Source organism: Adiantum capillus-veneris, chromosome 27 (genome assembly GCF_014529385.1).
Source record: "Adiantum capillus-veneris isolate H3 chromosome 27, ASM1452938v2, whole genome shotgun sequence".
Classification (NCBI taxonomy): domain Eukaryota; kingdom Viridiplantae; phylum Streptophyta; class Polypodiopsida; order Polypodiales; family Pteridaceae; genus Adiantum; species Adiantum capillus-veneris.
This window is the reverse complement of record NC_140957.1, coordinates 74357664-74376848: the sequence shown is the minus strand read 5'-3', so window position 1 is coordinate 74376848 and position 19185 is coordinate 74357664. Positions and strand designations below refer to the sequence as shown.

At 40.2% G+C, this 19185-nt stretch overlaps 1 protein-coding gene and 1 long non-coding RNA gene across 4 annotated transcripts; one reads left to right on the top strand and one right to left on the bottom strand.

Annotated features, from left to right (window-relative positions):
• The first annotated feature begins 1309 nt into the window (after positions 1-1309).
• Positions 1310-5882, top strand: LOC147422201 (uncharacterized). 2 transcript variants are annotated; one of them, XM_086502759.1, is made up of 6 exons: positions 1310-2647; positions 2937-4206; positions 4288-4389; positions 4534-4599; positions 4681-4746; positions 5318-5882. In XM_086502759.1, exons 1-6 carry the CDS (start codon positions 2421-2423, stop codon positions 5768-5770), a joined length of 2184 nt encoding a protein of 727 aa, XP_086358885.1. In that variant the 5' UTR covers positions 1310-2420; the 3' UTR covers positions 5771-5882. The 2 variants fall into 2 exon arrangements, with proteins under 2 accessions (XP_086358885.1, XP_086358884.1); XM_086502758.1 differs by having other exon boundaries at positions 1313-2647; positions 5286-5683.
• Positions 3951-6068, bottom strand: LOC147422200 (uncharacterized). Of its 2 annotated transcripts, none has more exons than XR_015186765.1 (4): positions 5892-6068; positions 5690-5792; positions 4422-4525; positions 3951-4088 (listed from the first exon to the last, which is right to left on the bottom strand). It is a non-coding gene; the product is annotated as an uncharacterized LOC147422200 (long non-coding RNA). The 2 variants fall into 2 exon arrangements; XR_015186764.1 differs by having other exon boundaries at positions 5690-5775; positions 5892-6066.
• Between the last annotated feature and the right edge of the window lie 13117 nt (positions 6069-19185).

Genomic DNA, 19185 nt, shown 5'->3' with positions numbered 1-19185 from the left:
TTTGCAACACACCCTTCAATTCAATATGATGCATAAAACAGTTGCAAAGATAAGCTACTCAATGATCTATGTTTGATTCCATTGGTATCAAGTTTTAAGGTGCCCATGGCACTTAAATAGAGTGAGAAACAATATGTGCCTTATATCCACAACAAAAGCATTGATATTTTTCACCTCAAAGATGGTACTTGATGAATAGAGGCCATGTTTTTTTAGTCGCAACAATGCGCAGGTCACATACTAGTACCCCTAAGTCAATTAGAAATTTAAGCCAATGAGTTCAAAGGCAAGTGAAAAGAAAAATCTCCGATTGGATTTTGCAAGAAAACAATGCAAACAATGCTAAAATTTAATTTGCATTCTAGTTAAGGAACATAATTGCTCAAATGGACTTGTGTATGTTTAGGCCCTAAGGTAACGCTTTTTCATGAACATTGTGAGTCCTAGCCGGCCTCGTGACTAAGTGACATGGGCATGGGAGGTGGGGATCTACGGCCTCGGGATTGTGGGTCGTAGATCTGGGTGGCGGCACCGAAAGTAATCTAAGGTACCCGGCTACCCTAGATTACATTTCGGCTGTCGTCGCTTTGCATACCTGTTTTAAGTAAATTAGGGTCCCCCACGCTTCAGAACGCGCGCATGGCGAAGTTGTTAGGGCATGCGTCTCTCATGGGTGAGGTCACAGGTTGAAATCCCACGCTCACAAAATGGGGTACCCTAGATTACTTTCGAAACACGGGTACCCTAGATTACTTTTTACCCTAGATTACAAAAGCAATCTAAGGTACTCGCATTCTAGATCTACGGCCCACAATCTCCCAGCCATAAATCCCACCCTCTGTCGCCCGTGCCACTTAATTGCGAGGCCTAGCCAAGCCTCAGGACTAAGTAACATGTGGTATTGAAAGATGTGGGAGTAGTGGGATCGACAGGCGGGAAGTGAGACACGCAAATCAGAACATTGTTAAGCCGTACGATTTGTCCGAATTTACTTTTCATCTTTTTTGTTTACCTTATATGGTTTTGTTGTCCCCATTTGGACAACCAAATCCACACGCGTGTATGGTTAGGGCACCAGCCTCTCGTGATGGCCACCTGGATTCAATTCTCATTCCGTGCACCCGGCGCTCAATTTTAAGTTGTCGTCCGTTGTCCTAGAGATTCCCCCCCTTCAACCCACTCCGTTGATCCCACCACTCGGAGGTCATTAACGACCCCGTGCCACTTAGTCATGTGGCTAGCCGGGCAGCCAAGGCATCAGCACGTGATGGGACCCTACCCAAGGTAGATTTTTAAAATACTGAAAAAATCAAACTTTATATAGAAACAAATGCACGCCTTAAGGTAGAAAGTGAGAATCAACCAATGATTATAATTACATGCTTTTTGTGTCGCCGATGACATTGCTGAATTTTAGCGAGTTTTCTACTCAATAGCTCCTTTTTATTTTCCCAAAAATGTGATATTTATATAGGAAAAATATATAATACCCCTGAAATTTGAGGAAATTCCTTGAAATTCAAAAATTACGACATTCGAAAAATACCCATTAAGTTTGGGGAAATTCCCACAAAATTAAAGTATTCCAAATTTTCCCTATCTATTAAAGAACTTTTATGCTCTCAAATTTATTTTTTTACCAACTAATAAATTAGGTGTTATTTTTCCCGTCCGCAGGAACTACATTCCCGCCCGTGTATACGGTGTAGAAGCCAATCATCAAAATTGACCAAAGCCGCCCATTGCCCAATTAATGTTGCTATTTTCATCGCTTATTTTATTTCTATGGGCTGCGCCGCCGCCGCTGCTGCTAAAATCATTACTGACTCTTTTGATTCTTTCGACCCTTGTTGCAGCTACCTGCTACTTAATTAGCTCTTAATTACACTACTAATCCATTCAACATCTGCTTAATAGCTCCTCCTTCAGCCTACTAATCGATCAGATGTTTACAACCCACGTGATTTTTGTGCAAAATTTGCTCAGATTTCAAGTCTCCATTCGCCCAAGTCGAGCTTTCCATACGTGGGTGCTGATTATATGAAGTACCCATCGCAGCTCTCTCCTAATTAAACTTTAAAACAAGCTCATTTGATGCTTATAAAGAACCGTCTTTTCAATCGCAGTTTACTTTTTATTACTATTGCACTACTTTGCTTCTCGGATTAGTAAGGAAGTGAGCTCAATTGGTATAACCATAAGGTGTTTTGATTGTATTATAGATTGTAATCTAACAGGAGCTAGATGCAGTATGCATTAGATTATAGTTCATCTAATTCCTGCATATAATGGCATAATCATCAGGTGTTCTCGTAGTATGAAAGCTTGTAATCTAACATGAGCTGTTGCAAGGGCGAAATCCCTTTTTTGTTGTTGCTTTACTATGCATTAGATTTTGGTGTTGGTAATTCCTGCATATAATGAGCTTTCCATTGTTGAGGCTAATTATAGCTATTTGGATTGATGCCGCAATCCTCATCATTTCATTGATGATTTTACAGGCCATGAGTAATCACTGTGTCCCAGAGTGGGGGCCCACAGAAAGAGACCTGGATTTCAACATTTTCGACTCTGTTGACAATCCTTACCAGAGCAAATCCAAAACATGGGATTTAGGGCGTTCCAAAAAGCATGACATAGCTTTTGTGTGAGTCTCAGCTTCACTTGATGTTCATTCTCTAGTGCCTTGAGATGTGAGAGGTGTGCCTATTTTCTTGCCTTGAGCATTGAAGGTTGCATACATTCATGCGACAGTATGCACAGAAAAATATTATATGTAGCAGTAGATGTATTATGCACATGTCTACATACATCTCTATGTGAATAGGAAACTTTATCAATGCATACTTATGTGTAATGTCTGCTTGCATCAAATTGTTTGTTAAAATGTGAGGAGGCAATCTATTTATATGGTCAGATGGCACGGCTTTGTGCAGGCCCGACGACGATTTTGAGGAGCTATGTTGGGAAGATGGGCAGTTATTGGTGGTGATGCAGGGGCTAGGCCACAGGACAGGAGCTAAGGGGATCGGCGTAGCTTCTAATGATTCCTCCTATACAGTCTCTCCCTCAAGATTAACTAACTGTGAAGATATTAGCGAGTCATGCGTAACACACAGATCGATCTCAATTCATGAGCCTCCAGCTCCTTGTACTAACCTCACACAAGACGATGACCTCCTTTCATGGTTGCAGCATCCTCAGGATGACCATTTTTATTCAAAAAGCTCTGATGCAGCATGCATACTGACATCATCGGCATTAAAAGACAGTGGGAGTGCTTGTAAGCATGAATATGCACAAGTTGGCAGTGCTTCCAATGGTGCTGTAAGCTTGTACAATCCATATTTATCGCAAAGCGACGCACACAATGGCAGGTTGGAAGCTGCACTTAGGTGTATTTCGAAACAAAAGAATATGCGAGTGGGTGACTACGATCTTGCAGTGAGTGTGTCAAACAATGCCCATTCTCCAATAGTAGCAGACAGAGCAGCTGATGCTATGCATGGGTCTTTCAGTGTGCAAAACGCGGAGAAAAGGATGGAGAGCACTATTGCTCTTGCTGTGGACGATGGTACGTGGACTACAGATGAATTGAACCACTTTTCGATGACGAGAAGTGGGTCCAAAGAGCATCCTCTGGAACAAGGGAGCATGCATACAAAAGGTCAGACACATGATGAAGAACTTGGATGTGCACACCCGATGGATATGACAAGAGCTAATGAAGGCATGAATTTTGCAAACTTTTCAAGACCTGCCACAGCAATCAAAGCTGACCTTTACTCAGTTGGTCTCGCCAGCGGCAGGATGACAGTGACAGATCGCCTGAAACAGCTAGATAGGAATGGGTTTCATCCCTTTACATCTGAACTGAACAAGCCGCGAGTCGATTTCGACCAATCATCAATCACCCCTGTTGCAGAAGAATATTCCAGCACTCAGAGTGCGAGTGCATCATGTGCACACAAGTCCGAAGAGAGTAAGAGCTTGCCAGCGGTCCAGGGAAAAAAAGACAATTATGGGCATCATTTTTTGAGTAATGCTGGCGCTGCGAGCGCCGATTTGCGCACAGCTACCAATCGATCCTACACAAAGCCAACGGTTACAAGCTCATCATCAGAGGACAGTTATGAGAGTTGTCAAATGAAGGAGCTGCAAAATGAAGATGAAGCTGCCAAACATTCGAAGGCTTTAACAGATTTTGTAAGGGCAAATGTGTTCAATCTCTTGGCTTTAGTCCTTGCACTTCACATTGTTTATGTCTTGAGTTAAACCTTCATGCAGAAAGAATTCAGCAAAAAACCATCACATCGGGCATCGAAGAACACGACATTAACGACAGGCAAGAGAAACCGGACTGCTGAAAGCCATAATTTATCAGAAAGGGTATGCTTTTAATATAGATAGAATGATGCTACCTTTGTCTGCTAGAAATGAGTCGATGCCATCAGGTTGAGAACCCCTTGTTTACGCATTAGTCGTCGTCTTTTTCTGCTTGTAAGACGAGGTTAAACCCTGCTATCTGTGCAGAAGAGAAGAAATAAGATTAAGGAAAAGATGATTGCACTACGGGAGTTAATACCAAATGTGAACAAGGTAAGATGCCTTAAACTAACTTTCTTTTCATTAGTAATGATCGATGTTTGCTACATGTGAGTTGGTTTCTTGTTCGAGAAGAACGACAAGGCGTCAATGCTGGACGAGGCAATAAATTATCTGAGGTCACTGCAGCAAAAGGTGCAGGTGGGTTATCTTTGTCACTCAAATGTGGTATAGCTTTCATGTAAGACATCCATGCAAGCGAGGCATATATATGTGTGCACAATCTTCACCCGTATGAGCCTTCTCCGAAACGTCATATATTAGTATCTGTCTCTGTGTTGCAAAAGTCCAAAGCTTCTTGTTTGGATATAATGCTCGTGTGTGTGTCTGTGTGTGTGTGTGTGGGTCCTGGGAGCATATATTCGTACCTGGTTCAATACCCACTATTGAGAACTGATGATGTCAGTGGGGATGTAGTATTTAGTCGATACGATGCATGATGGAGCTGATGGTTATAATATCTTGTGGATGACTACTATGAGTCTATACCTTGCACTTTCCTTTAAAGGCTTATCCTGGATTCATCTATGTGTGTGTACATACATATATACATACGGTAAGTACATACATGTGTGTGTGTGTGTGTGTGTGTGTGTGTGTGTGTGGATTATATGCATTTACAAACTGTTTGATGTCCTCTCTCTCCCTTCCTTGATGCATGTTTTGTTGGATGTGTCCAGATTATGGCATTTAGAATTAATGGAATGAATAGGCAATGGACACCAGGCCAATTTCCTTTACAGATGCCATGCCCGGAAAGCACGGCATTGTCGAGACTGCCGATACAGGGCATGGTCAGCAGAGGCACGCAGGAAATGTCAGATGTGGCACCAAAAGTGGCAACTCCATCCATAATACAAGGGGCACCATTGCGGGTTCTGCCTCTCCATCATGGAATGATAATGCCAGCCGTAGTTGGCCAACCCCCAACACTTGGGACGGCGCCCATTGCAGGTGGTGTACATCAGGGGTCTACAAATCCAGCTTACCAAATGTTCCTCCCTGTGCAACCTATGATCCTGCCCAAATATGGAGTGCACCACCCATTCTGAACATCGACTCAGAGGTAAGATATGAAGTGTACCTTGATATACTTCATAGCAGGTGTGGGCGTACGTCGAATGCATCATCAGAGCACCTTATCTTCAGTGATGAAGAGATGTAACTAACCTTGAATACCAACCAAGCTAACGAAATATATGAGTTGCGAATCGTTTCTCTCTCTCTCTCTCTCTCTCTCTCTCTCCCTCCGTGTGTGTCAGAAGTGTGGTAGATTGTTCAATTACCTCTCAAAGAACAGGAGGTCTTGAGGTCGAACCTGTCGGACAGATGAGGAGTCGTTGAATATCTTATCGCCGGGAGTGTTCAATATCTGCAGCTTTATGTTTTTATGTTCTGTAACATGCATTTGTAATCATATCGTGATGTGGCAAGTTCCAACCATTGAATATTCCTAATTGTGTTCTCTTAGGATAGGATAGATCTTTGAGGTATTTTGAGATTGTTTCTACTACGTCAGATTTATATCGTGTGTGTGTGTGTCCCCTTAAATATAGGGAGCATGTAACATCACATTATCACAAGTACAATAAATGAATTCTTCAAACAAAAGATATTTCCATTATGATCGGAAGAACTCGTTTATAGAATATAGAAAGCTTCACAAATGATACTTGCATCTATTATAAGTCAAGGACAAGTTAGTACTTAACGCATAGATTGAAGGTGTCTCATAAGTGGGACACTTTTCATCGATGCCCACTATATGCTATACACAAATTAAAGAACAAGCACTCTTATCGTCCATAACTTGAGCGGGAATGTCCATGTAGGATTGGCTAGTGCAATATGGCCCAACAAGGAAGTCTTGTAAGTTGAATGTGACACCCAAAGGAGGTTTGCATGCTTTGAAAAAATTATCCAAAGTTTATGCATTTTTTCTGAAAATTCTTAAATTTGTTTATTATTAGTTTTGTACATTTTTCAAAATGTAATTGATATTTGATATGTTTTATTACGTAGGTCAAAATAAAAATATTTATTTGGACCATCCAAAAAATGAGCATCTTTATTTTTGAAAAACCATATATCAACAATATATGTAGTAACACACGTAATAATAGATACGGATATATATATCTGCACCTATTATCGTGTATGTTACAGTTGAACCACTACCGTGTCCTTACGGATATATATATATGCACCTATTACTGTGCATGTTGCAGTTGAACCACTACTGTGTCCTTTGTTGTTGCCTTGAAGTGTATGGAGAAGGATATTTGCTTGTCTGAGTAGCACATGAAAGAGTCTAGTTGTTACCTGCCACCAGTCACAAAGGTAACTAATTAGAGCTTAAAATGTTTTAGGTAAAAGACAAGTGTCCAAAGTAGACTTTGTTCCTAAAACCTGGTAGATACTCTATCTTTGGAACTTATATATGTAGCATGTGCAAAAACTCCAACAGCAGCTCGTTTGTTTTTTGACAATTTTTAAAATAAATTGTTCTCTACCATCTCAATCGAGACCCCGATAAGAGGATTTAGGCAAACAAGTTACATTCTATTTACACGTCAATTCTAAAGCTATATATAAAGATGTGTTATCTTTTCTCATGTTTATTGATTTACTTGCTTTGTCTCATGGATGGATTTAAAAAAAGCCTTGCAATACTACTAGCACCATCACAAAAAGTAGTAAAACAGCATTTCGTTTGCTTCCAGAGAAAAAACCTTATGCCATCTCTTTCCTAGAGACACTCGTGAGAGAATTAGGGTAAACAAAATGTATTTTTGTCTAGTGTTTGACATGGACTTATAATTCAAACTCAAAAGCATCATAAGGAACAATGCTCACCTCAAGGGGTACCCTTTGCTTAGCATCATGTTATGGTACATAACCATCTCACCCTAAAAAGAAAAAGGTTCGTTGTAAGCATGCTTCCATATACATTTGCAAAAATATGTATACCCAAATAAACCAATTTTATGTAGCTATTTTACTAATTAACTCAATGCATAAGCATTGTGACGAGCCATCATATATAGGAACAATAAAGGAGGTCCAAAAACATGTTTGTGTCTATAAAACTCCGAAAATTTAGGGCACTGAAAAGACAATTTGACTATCTTATGGGAGTCCACTTTGAAATTTCTAATTGTAGGACGTGATTTCATCGAAAGGGTCTTTTCAAATCCAAGAAAGTTACAGGCTTACATCCTCAAAAGGGGTTTTAAAGATTACTTTTGGAAGAAAAATAAAAAATTATACAGGTTTTCAAGGAAGAGGGCTCATTTAATTCATGAAAACATATATGTGAAGAGGGTTTATTTAAATACTACTTGAATGCTTATGATATATAGGGTCCTATAATAGTAAAGGCCAAGGGTGAGTGAAAAGAAAGGTGATTTCTAACCTGCAAAATTTTGATCGGCATCACACCAATAATGCCATTGCATTTACATTTGAGATGTTGTACCTTTGATGATTTGGCAAAGAGAAATCAAATTGATATGTTTTCGATGTGTTGCCTTGAAGTGGCGTGTGTATGTGTGTGTTGAATCAAGAGAAAATGTGCCCAATTGTGGAGACATACTAGAGTACATGTGGGCGCCCTTGTTTGTATACAAAAATTGATGGTTAGAGGGAATCGCAAACGCAAAGCCCCACATAAATATAGATTGAAAAAAAAGAAAAAGGGAGGGAGGGAGGGGGGGTGTTAGCAGCAAAGTAACTCAGATAACATTTTTCGAAGATTTTATTATAAAAATAAGGTATAAAAGCCAATAGTTGTAAGTATTTTGCAAGTTTTTAGATAATAGAACACAGCGTAACCTAACGGCACTCACTTCTCTCCTTCTCGCGCTTCCTACTCCCTCCCCGGTTGTCACATTGCAGTGTCGTATGTTGCGTTGCAACCGCAAGTAAGAACTCTACACGTTGACGTAAACATTTCATGGTAATCCGTAGCCTTTGGCATCGCCGCCCCGTGGTCTAATTTCATCATAAGTAGAAATTTAAGCTAGAAAATCATAAAATAAGTATAGGCGGGGTATTGGGGCATCATTGCTAAGCATTTAGATGCATTCTGGGTCGAAAACGACTAGTCAATATTGTTAATAATCGCGATTTTTGCACTTGATCTAAAGTGAGATTTAAGACTATAAGCATGTGTGCTTAGGTCCTATAAACATGTCCTAAAAGTTTCGTAACATTTGGATGTCGTTTGATGTTGTAATGGTTATGATTTGTTTGCCAATTAGCGACTAGCTTTTGGTGATTTCGGTCATTTGAGTGTAGCTTGAGTTAGATGCTGGTTGTCTGTTGTTTTCCAAGAGATTGACAACCTCTTGTAGCCTCTATGCACTAGTCGAGTCAGCTTCGTCCCATGGATTGACAATTATGTTCGTGGTTCTCGCTATGTCTGCAAGATATGAATGATGTTAGAAACCCTTCTCATATTTGGCGCCGCTGTCGGGGATCGAAGAGACCTAAACTAGGGAAAACACGAGCATCTTGTGTAATTTTCCTTTAACTTCCTTTAGGATCACCTACAATCAAAACTTTGTTTTTAAAACCGCATAGCTTAAGATTGTCGTCTTTTGCTGTGTAGAGGTAGCTTGGAAGTAGGTTGTACTTGTTAAGTACCTTTTAGGATTGTAGGATTGTAGAATTAGATTAGGATTTTGAGAATGATTGATGGACGAGATAGATCGTATGATCAAGGCTCCAAAAACCATAAAAAACAAGAAAACGAGTATTTGTGGACACTTTCCACGACCCCATTGCAATAGAATCTAGGAGTAGGGTAAGTAGAATCCGAGGTGGGATCTCAGAACATTGCTCACTCTAGAAGAATCAATTGTCAGTTGTTTATGTGAAGTTACAGAATTTCAGGTCTACAACTCAAAACAGCACCAAAAGACTGTCAACACTGAATCCGACCGGAGATTATGCTTTAAAAGTTATATGAACCAATGGGTAATCTTAAGGACGTAGTTGAGGTAAATTTTCAAGAGTTTACAAAAGCTCAGATTATTTACTTTTTCTTGACATTTTACGCCAAATTAAGTTTTGACTTGACTCAGAGGCTTAAAATAGATCATAAAAAGACTGTCCACTGAAAAAGTTGAAAAAAGAGTTCCTTTTAGGCCAAAAGTAAATAATCACGATTATTTACTTTCAGCTCAAAAGTAATCAAGGTCGATACAAGAGACTCTATGCATGTGTACAAGCATCTTTTGTTAAGACCCATAGAATTTAGATCACCAAACTGACCAAAACCTTGATAAAAACTGAAGGTTCTGATTGTCGAGAACTTAAGTGTGACTTGAAAAAATCTTGTTCAAACTTAGTGGAACTTGACTCAGAGGCTTATATTGAAGTGTTAAACAAGCGTACATGCTTTGTTGACCAAAAAGATGCAAAAATTTACCAGATGTAATAATCGTGATTATTTACTTTTGTTCCATTTCTCAACTTTTTTTACCAACCCAGCATACCACTAGTTTTAGCATATTATATTAAGCCCACAACTCAAATTTGGTAAGATTTGGATCATTGAAGTGAAAATTGTGGCCAGAGAGATCTTTTGGGAGCAATTTAAAAAAACCTAAACCTATCTCAGGAAGAAAACCTGGTGACACTAAAGCCAATCCAGGGCTACATAAGTCACTATTTCCAATAGAGGACTCGGGATAGGACCAATTGCTAGGAGACCAAGAGTTAAGCCAAATAGACGTGTCAGACCAGCTGATTTTCAAAAATGGGTCCAAAAATACAGTGGATCTGGAGATCCATATGACCACTTAGCAAGCTTTAAGCAAGTGCTAAGAGCAGAATGCATATATGATTTCCATACTCAATTTGAGGGGTTTGGAATGACATCAGAAGGAAAAGCATTGACATGGTTGCAAAACATTCCACTGAGGTCAATCATGAATTTAAACACATTAGCTCAAGGATTTGTAGTTGCATGTTCCCAAACGGGATCAACATAATAGGGTAGCTCAAATCTAAAGCTTCAAACAGAAAAAAGGTGAGTCTATTAGGGATTGTGCATCTAGAATGAAGCAATACATTGCAAGATGCCCAAAACTAGAAATACCTGCAAAAAAAAGACTAGTATCATTGTTTCTAGAGGGACTGCTAAACATAGAACTTCATGATATATTGTATATCAAGAAACATATGACCCTAGAAGAGTGTGTATCGGATGTCATTGACTTGGGAGAAAATTGTGATATTTTCAATGAATAATATATCCCTAAGGATAATCAAAGTGAGAAAACAGCATACACCAAACCAACACAAGTGGAAAAGGCTGCTGCAGCATTGCTTACAGCCGTAGAAGACATGCTCAAAAGGATGAATGAATGAATAACATGCAAACAACACCTATGAGGGGACCAGGCAAGAGATACCTCAACAGGGACAACCAATTAGGCCGCAAAAATGGTGTGCAATCGAGGGTAAATGGACCAACCATGAGACCAATGAGTGCTATTACCGACCAAAGTATAATGAAAATGTTCAATATGTGTCTACAAGGCCACAAGGGCAACCATGTACAGATATCAACATAATATGGCCCCAACACTGATGGATATGGAAATACCTCAATCTGTCTTGAGTCAACAACCTCCATATCCTAGACATAATGCAGTGCTTGTAAAGTACATGCATTCAGAGGGAATCATAGATGAACAAGCACTAGTGCTTGTTACACCCTATGTTGAGCTTAGTCCATCTATAGTAATGGTAGAAGGAGAGCACGATATAATTCACATTCACCACCACCAATGGAAGAACATTCACGGTATAATTCACATTCACCACCAATGGAAGAACATGTGACTTATGCTACACCAGAGCTTGCACCGATGTACTATGTAGCTAATCAAGGTGTTAGACCTCCAATGGTAAGGCCCATGATTAAGCCAAGAACTAAAAACTGTCATAAGTGTGGTGCAGATGATCATTGGAAAAATGAATGTCCAGAGCCAAACAAGAACATTAAGCCAGTTGAAGCTTTTTGTATACAATGTTGCAAAAAGGGAGGACATTTTCCTAAAGATTATCCAAAAAATCCTTTAAACAAGGGTAAAGCAGTAGTGAACATAGTCCAAGTGATACCTAGTAGCTCATTGGAGAGTCAACCTATTGTTCCAATCAAGCTAATCACTAGAGCTCAGGCTAAGAAAAAGAAACATAACTCCTCTGATGACTCGGAGAATATTATTTACTCTCAAAAGACCAAGAGAAGAAGAAGCCAGAGGTATGAGATAAGAAAACAAAAACAAAGGGCTAAAATCAAGGAGAAAGCCAAGAAACTATTCTAGGAAAAAGTGAATGAAATTGGAAGTGAAATCAATGTAACCACGGTGAAATCTGGAGGATCAATTTTGGTAGACAAAATTTTTGAGCCAATCAATGCAGCCTTGGAAGCTTACCAAGCGGGAGTTAAAGCATGCCAAAACATCAAAAACAAATGGAAAAACTATCCTTCTCCAGATATGGAAGTAGCTAAGCTTGAAGCTTATCAAAATCTAGTAAGAATTACTCAAGAGATGCTGGAAAAACAAAAACCCAAGCTGGAGAGTATAGCAAAACCTGAGGAGCTTGTGGTAGGAACCAGTAACGAGAAATCCAAAGTCCAAAGTGATGGTAGAATCCCACCTTGAAATAAAGAGCAACTCATAGTGCCTGACAGTGAAGATGCCTTAGATGGAATTCCGTTCGTAGAAGAAGACTCGCCAGGATATTTATGGGAAAAAGTGAAAGAGATTAATGATGGGAGCCTAACTTTGAAGGCAACTCCTATAGAGGAAGTTTGGTTAGACAATCTACCTCCTAATATGGACATGGATGTACAATCCTTGTATGGCGATTGTGGCTCTGAAGCTTCAGGAATGTATAAATCAATGACTCTGAAAACACTACCCTCTTACTTGGGAGATAACCAAGACGAATCCATAGTGTGTAAAACCACTCAAATAAAAAGAGTGGAATATACCCTAGAGGTAGACAACATCCATTCAATCATGTCTACACCCATTCAATGCCCTCTTACTTTAGGAGAAAATTTAAAAATCAGACCATATTTATGGAATGATCTACAAAAAACTCTAGAGAAGGTGGTGATAACAAGGCTAATCGAGAGGAATTTGGAAAAATTAAAATGTGAATTGGATAACAAAGAGATTAGATCCGTCCCAATGAACAAACTCGGAGAATACTACGAAGGGGAAGAAGGAAACACAACCCTTCGAGTGAGATATAATGATCTAGAAACCATGGCCATACTGGATAGTGGGGCAAGCATAGCCATAGCCACAAAAGAAGTATGGGAAAAAACCAGCCATTAGACAAATGAAATTGCAATTGGTTGATGGACACATCGAAAGACCCTTAGGACTGCTTGAAAAAGTGATAGTTAGTTCCTGTGGAATTGATTATCAACATACTGTTGCGATAGTAGACTTTGGAAAGAAACTCAATTATGAAATCATGTTGGAAAGACCTTTCATGTGGCAAGTACAACTCATTCAGGATTGGGAAACAATTACCTGTACTTGAAGCAAGCGGGATCAATAACAAGTGTTAGTCTAAAAGATCATACTTATAGAGATGTCATGAAAACGTCCATACAAGAATTTGACTCAGTCTCTTCGGCTAAAACAAAGCTTCCATCTTGGTTAAACAAAGACACACCTATTTGGATGTGTGGAGCCTCAAAAAACGGGAGCTTAAAACGAGAAGAATGCATCTTAGAAATGGATTGCACAGATGAAGCCTATATACCTGAACCCTTTCTAGAGCATTAGTTTGAGCCATTTCAGTGGACTAAAATTTTGACAACAATGGATATATGTGTGAATATATCTATGCCTACTCAATTTGTAATGAGGACGGCTATGACATAATTCCCATACAAATGATTTCAACCCTTCACATTGAAGAGGATATTCAAGAACCCAAGGACTTAATGAAATCTCAACAAGTCTTTTCAGACCTCTACTATGATGCAACGACGAGCTAGAATAACATTCAACTACCTCTGATGATTTGAAGTCGGAAAAAGAACATGTGAGAGCTAAACTACTCATGAAAGGAGGGGAGGAACTTTCCAAACCAGAAACCGAGACGATAGAAATGGTATAGAGGAAAAAGAGAGACCAGAAACTTGAAATTTAAACCTATGCCATCAGTCTCTAAAAGAACACAGTTCCTGATGCAGATAGATGCACATGATTGTGTCAAAGACAAAATCACGGGTAGATATCCTTCAGACGAAAAGAAAGAAATATCAAAAACGTTAAGAAAAACAAGAAAGAAAACTTTGAAAAACCTAAATACCAGGACAAGGATTCAACCATGACACAAGTTGAACGAAAAAATAAGTATCAAGAGTTAAAGAAAGCTCTAAAGGAGATGTATACCACTGAAATAGAAACAACTAAGGAACAGGGTAAAGATGTAATGAGTGCTCCATACCATTACAAGAAATATACTTTCCAAGACAGAAAGATTATAGTTGAACAACCTGTTAGGGAACTAAGAAAACGGGGTGAGTCCTACGAAGGACCAGAAAATGCAAAGAAGATAGATCTGGCCGAACCAGGAGAAGAGCATAGACGTGCCTACATTGCAAATGACCTGACTGAAGAAGAAGAAGAGATTTTGTTAAGCTTACTAAAAGAATACAGAGATATCTTTGCTTGGTATTATGGGTGTTGATCCAAAAATCTGTTAACATACCATACCTATGAGAAATGATGTGAAACCAAGTAGACAAAGGCCATATACTTATAATGAAACATTTTCCATAAAGATCAAAGAAGCGATAGAAAATCTAAAGGAAGCCGAATTCATTTATGAAATTGAACACACAAATTGGGTGTCTCCAATGATGGTAGTACCTAAGAAAAATGAAAAATTAAGAGTGTGTGTCAATCTCAAGAAAGTGAATGTAGCTGCCAATATAGACAACTTTCCTCTTCCAATCACTGAGCATGTTTTAGAACGAGTTGCAGGAAAAGAAGCTTACAAATGTTTAGATGGCTTTTCGGAATACAATCCACTTTTGGTTGACCCCAAAGATTAGCATAAAACTGCCTTTGCAACTGAATGGGATAATTTTTGCCTATCGGGTTATGCCTTTTGGGTAAACTAATGCTCCTACCACCTTTCAAAGATTGATGAGCCATGCTTTTAAATAACATCTTTGAAATTTCTTGAAAGTATATATGGATGATCTATGTGTACATTCGTCAATCCAGGATGATCATTTTGAACACCTCAAAAAGATATTCAAAAAATATAGACTTTATAGGATTTGCTTAAATCCTGAAAAGTACACATTTATGGATAGACAAGATTGGACATATAGTGTCTAAAAATGGCATAGCTACTAATATGCATAAAATTCATGCTATTGTTGAATTGCCTAGACCAACAACAACCAAAGGGGTTCAAGCTTCAATGGGACATTGTGGATAAGTATAGACGATTCATTTACATGTATGCTATAATTGAAAAACACATGTACAGGTTGATTACACTCTTGAATGGACTGATGAGTGTGAAGAATCCTTCATGAAGCTTAAGCAAGCCCTCACCTTAGCCCCAATATTGAAAGCACCATTTTGGAATAAGATATTCACATACATGTTGATGCTTCCAATTTTTCCATTGGGTGCATACTAGCTCAACCAGGAGACAGGAAAATTGATTTTCCTATTTCTTATGCTAGTAGACAATTGAATATGGCAGAGAAAAACTATACAGCCACCGAAAGGCAAGGATTAGGAATGATCTATGCCGTAAAAAAGTATAGACATTATCTATTAGCTAACAAGTTTGTGTTCTTTGTGGACCACCAAGCCTTATTGTACTTGGTCAACAAGCCATGTAACACAGGAAGAATAGTGAGATGGTTCATCATTATTTTGGAATTTGATTTCACTATGGTTGTAAAAAAGAGCACCACTCACCAAAGAGCAGATCATTTGTCAAGGATTATTTCAGGAGAACCACCGAAATGGATAGACAATGATCTACCAGATGTCTGTGGAAATGATAGCCCGATGGTCGAAAAATATGGTTTCATTGATGACCATAGCTCAAGTGGATTCGTAAATACCACTGCCTATTACACCTGGATTAATTGAGCAATCGGCTATGTATCAATTACTAGTTGGAAGGCTATACAAAAGAATTCGAGATGGAATATTTCTTTTGTGTATTAATCCCGAGGAGGAAACCTAATACCTAAGTCAAGCACATATTACCATAGTAAGACTTCACTTTGCAGAAGATCAAACTATGCAGTGGATCTTGATAGTTGGAGTATTTTGGCCAACCATGAGGAGCGATGTTCACTCATTTGTAAAAAAATTCCTCAATGCCAAAAACAAGCACCCATACCTCATGTGACATTGTTCCAAATATCACTCGTTCCTAAGTGGAGTAACTATCTAGTTACTTACTTATCAAGGCGAACATTTCCTGAGGATATGAGTAAACTCCACCAAAGAGCAATTGAAACTGAAGCAAGAGACTATGCTCTTATTGGGAACCAATTGTATCGAAGGAGAAAGGATCAACATTTGCATCTTTGTGCAAATGATGACAAATTTATCCCCATTATAGAACAAGCACATGTTGGATTAGCTGGAGGTCACTTTTCTAGTGAAACCTCTGCTAGAGCAATCTTAATGGCAGGCATATGGTGGCAAACACCTTTTGCAGATGTCAAAGAATATGTTCAAAGGTGTGATGCATGTCAACGAGAAAAAATGCCAACCCGTGTAGATAGCATGACTTTAAGACCGATGATGGGGGCTAGAGCTTTTGCAAAGTGGGGCATAAATTTTGTCAGGCCAATACAGCCACTTGCTTATAGAACTCAAGCTCAATATATCATTGTAGCTAAGGACTATTTGACCAAGTGGGTAGAGGCCAAGGAACCCCAAAAGAATGATGCCAGAACCACAACTACATTCTTGTATGAGAAATTCACAAGATATGGACTGCCAAGAGAAATTGTTAGTGATAGGGGAACTCATTTCCTCAACGAGGTAATTGAGTATCTGATCAATGAATTCATGGTTATCCATAATAAGCCGGCTCCCCATCACCCACAAGTAAATGGACAAGCTGAGCACACGAATAAAATTCTTAGCGCGGCATTGACTAATGTTAACCCTCACAGACACCCTATCACCTTTGACGGACGCATATTATTTATTTGAGTGAGTCATGGACCGGGTTTGTCGCTCCAATAGGTATGTAGGTGATCGCCGATGAGAGGTGCACCACTTATCTCATTTTTACAGCAGTTTTGCAACGATCGGCCATTGTGGGTGCCCATGTGTGAATGAACCAAACTCTTATAAAAGGTCCATATGACCTAAAAATCCTCATTCTTGGAGGTGTAAGCTAAGAAGTGCTCTTGATCCATCTCTATCTCTTTCTCCTTCGTGTGCTCACAAGTGTGTGTGTGTGTGTGTGTGTGTGTGTATTCTTGAGAGAGAGAGAGAGAGAGAGAGAGAGAGAGAGAGAGAGAGAGAGAGAGAGAGAGAGAGAGAGAGAGAGAGATTTGAGCATTGCGGCGACATTGGCAGCAAAGCGATTGAGCGGGGCATTGATGGTGGCTCCTTCTTCTTCGCAGTACAGGATCCTTCGTGATGGAAGCATTGAGTGGTGAGTGACACACCCTGCCCCTTTGAGCTTGCTAGGTTCTTCTAGTTGTGTGTTTGCAGCCTTTCGAGGCTCGCACACAGTGCATAGGTAAGTTCCAAGATTTGACACATACGACAAAGCGTACATTTTTGGCACCACTGCCAGGGAATGCCTTGCACTAAGCTTGAGGAGCACTCAATGCTACCTCTTGAAGCTTTTCTTTCATCTATTTTGTGGTTTTTATGAGAATTGTTAACTGTCTGTAGTGTGCAGTTTTAGTTGATTGAGTTAGACAACGTGGGGACGGTTAAGGAGCGAGCTCAGTGAAGCGAGCTTTGGAGCGAGCTTCTTTTTTTTTTTCGTCCCACCACCACTACCTCCCATTGCTGCCCCTTAGCAACCATCACCACCCACCACCCTAGCCCACCACTGGTGGTTAGTGGTGCTAACTTACTACCACCATGTGCCGCCCCTACTCCTACCACCACCGCCAACTGCCGCCCCTCTCTCCAGTGGAGTAGCCAAGGACCTCCTCTCTCTCTCTCTCTCTCTCTCTCTCTCTCTCTCTCTCCTGATGTCTTCCCTCTGTGCATGTGTCTCTCTCTTGCCCGCCACCCCTCTCTCTTGTTGTCTCCCCCTCCCACCCCCTACCCCCCCCCCCCCCCCCCCCCCCCCCCCCCCCCCCCCCCCCCCCCCCCCCCCCCTCCACCCCTCTCTCCCCCATGTCTCTCTCTCTCTCTCTCTCTCTCTCTCTCTCTCTATGTATATATATATATATACACTTTTCTATAACGTTAAAATTCTCCTCTCTTTCTCTCTGTCTCTCTAAGAAAACCTAAAACATTAGCGATTTTGTTAGTGCCTTTGTTTTTTTTAAAAAAATCAGACCCTCTCACCGCTCCCCTTCTCTCTCTCTCATGATCCCTCCAATCCATTCCTCTCTCTCTCTCTCTCTCTCTCTCTCTCTCTCTCTCTCTCTCTCTCTCTCTCTCTCTCTCTCTCTCCAGCCCACCTCTTTCCTCTCTCTGGCCCCCACCTCTTGCTCTACGTCCGCCCTCTTCCCTAGCTCCAATCCTTCCCCCCCCCCCCCCCCCCCCCCCCCCCCCCTTCTCTCTCTCTCTCTCTCTCTCTCTCTCTCTCTCTCTATATATATATATATATATATATATATATATATATATATATATATATATGTCCTCCTATCTTGCTCTCCCTATTCCTTTTCTCTCTCTTTACTCCCACCACACCACCCCCCCTTGAGTCCGTCCAACCCTAGAGAGAAATGAAACAAAATGGAATGAAATGCTGTATTAAGGATTTTCATAAGGTAAAAATGAGTCTTGGTGGATATAATACAATACATGGGTACAAAGGAAAATGAGAGAGAAAGAGGGGGGAGGGGGGAGGAGAGAGAGAGAGAGAGAGAGAGAGAGAGAGAGAGAGAGAGAGAGAGAGAGAGAGAGGGGGGGGGGCTAGCAGGGGAGGGAGAGGTAGATAGATAGATTTGTTTATCGTATGACATATGGGACCAAAGTTACATGGGACATAAATTAGACGCGGCATCCCAAGTACCTCCAGGGGATTTCTTTAAAGTGCATCAGTTTATGGATTGTCTCCATCCAAGTGTAAGGGAGAAGGTCAATCAAGATGAGCCTGCTACATTCGGAAGAGCTGTGGAAATTGCCGAGGCCAAGAGCAAGAAGATCAAGAGAAGATGGGAGCAAGGCATGACACATGGTGAGCCAGTTGTGGTGCAACCAATGGTCCCTATGGAAACGGATGATAGAGTGGAGCGAGTGGTTCAAGGTCCACATCCCATTACGGCCTTGGTTTTGCATGATCTTGCCACCAGTTGCAAGAATTAATAATTAACATAATGAATAGGAACCAAAGAGA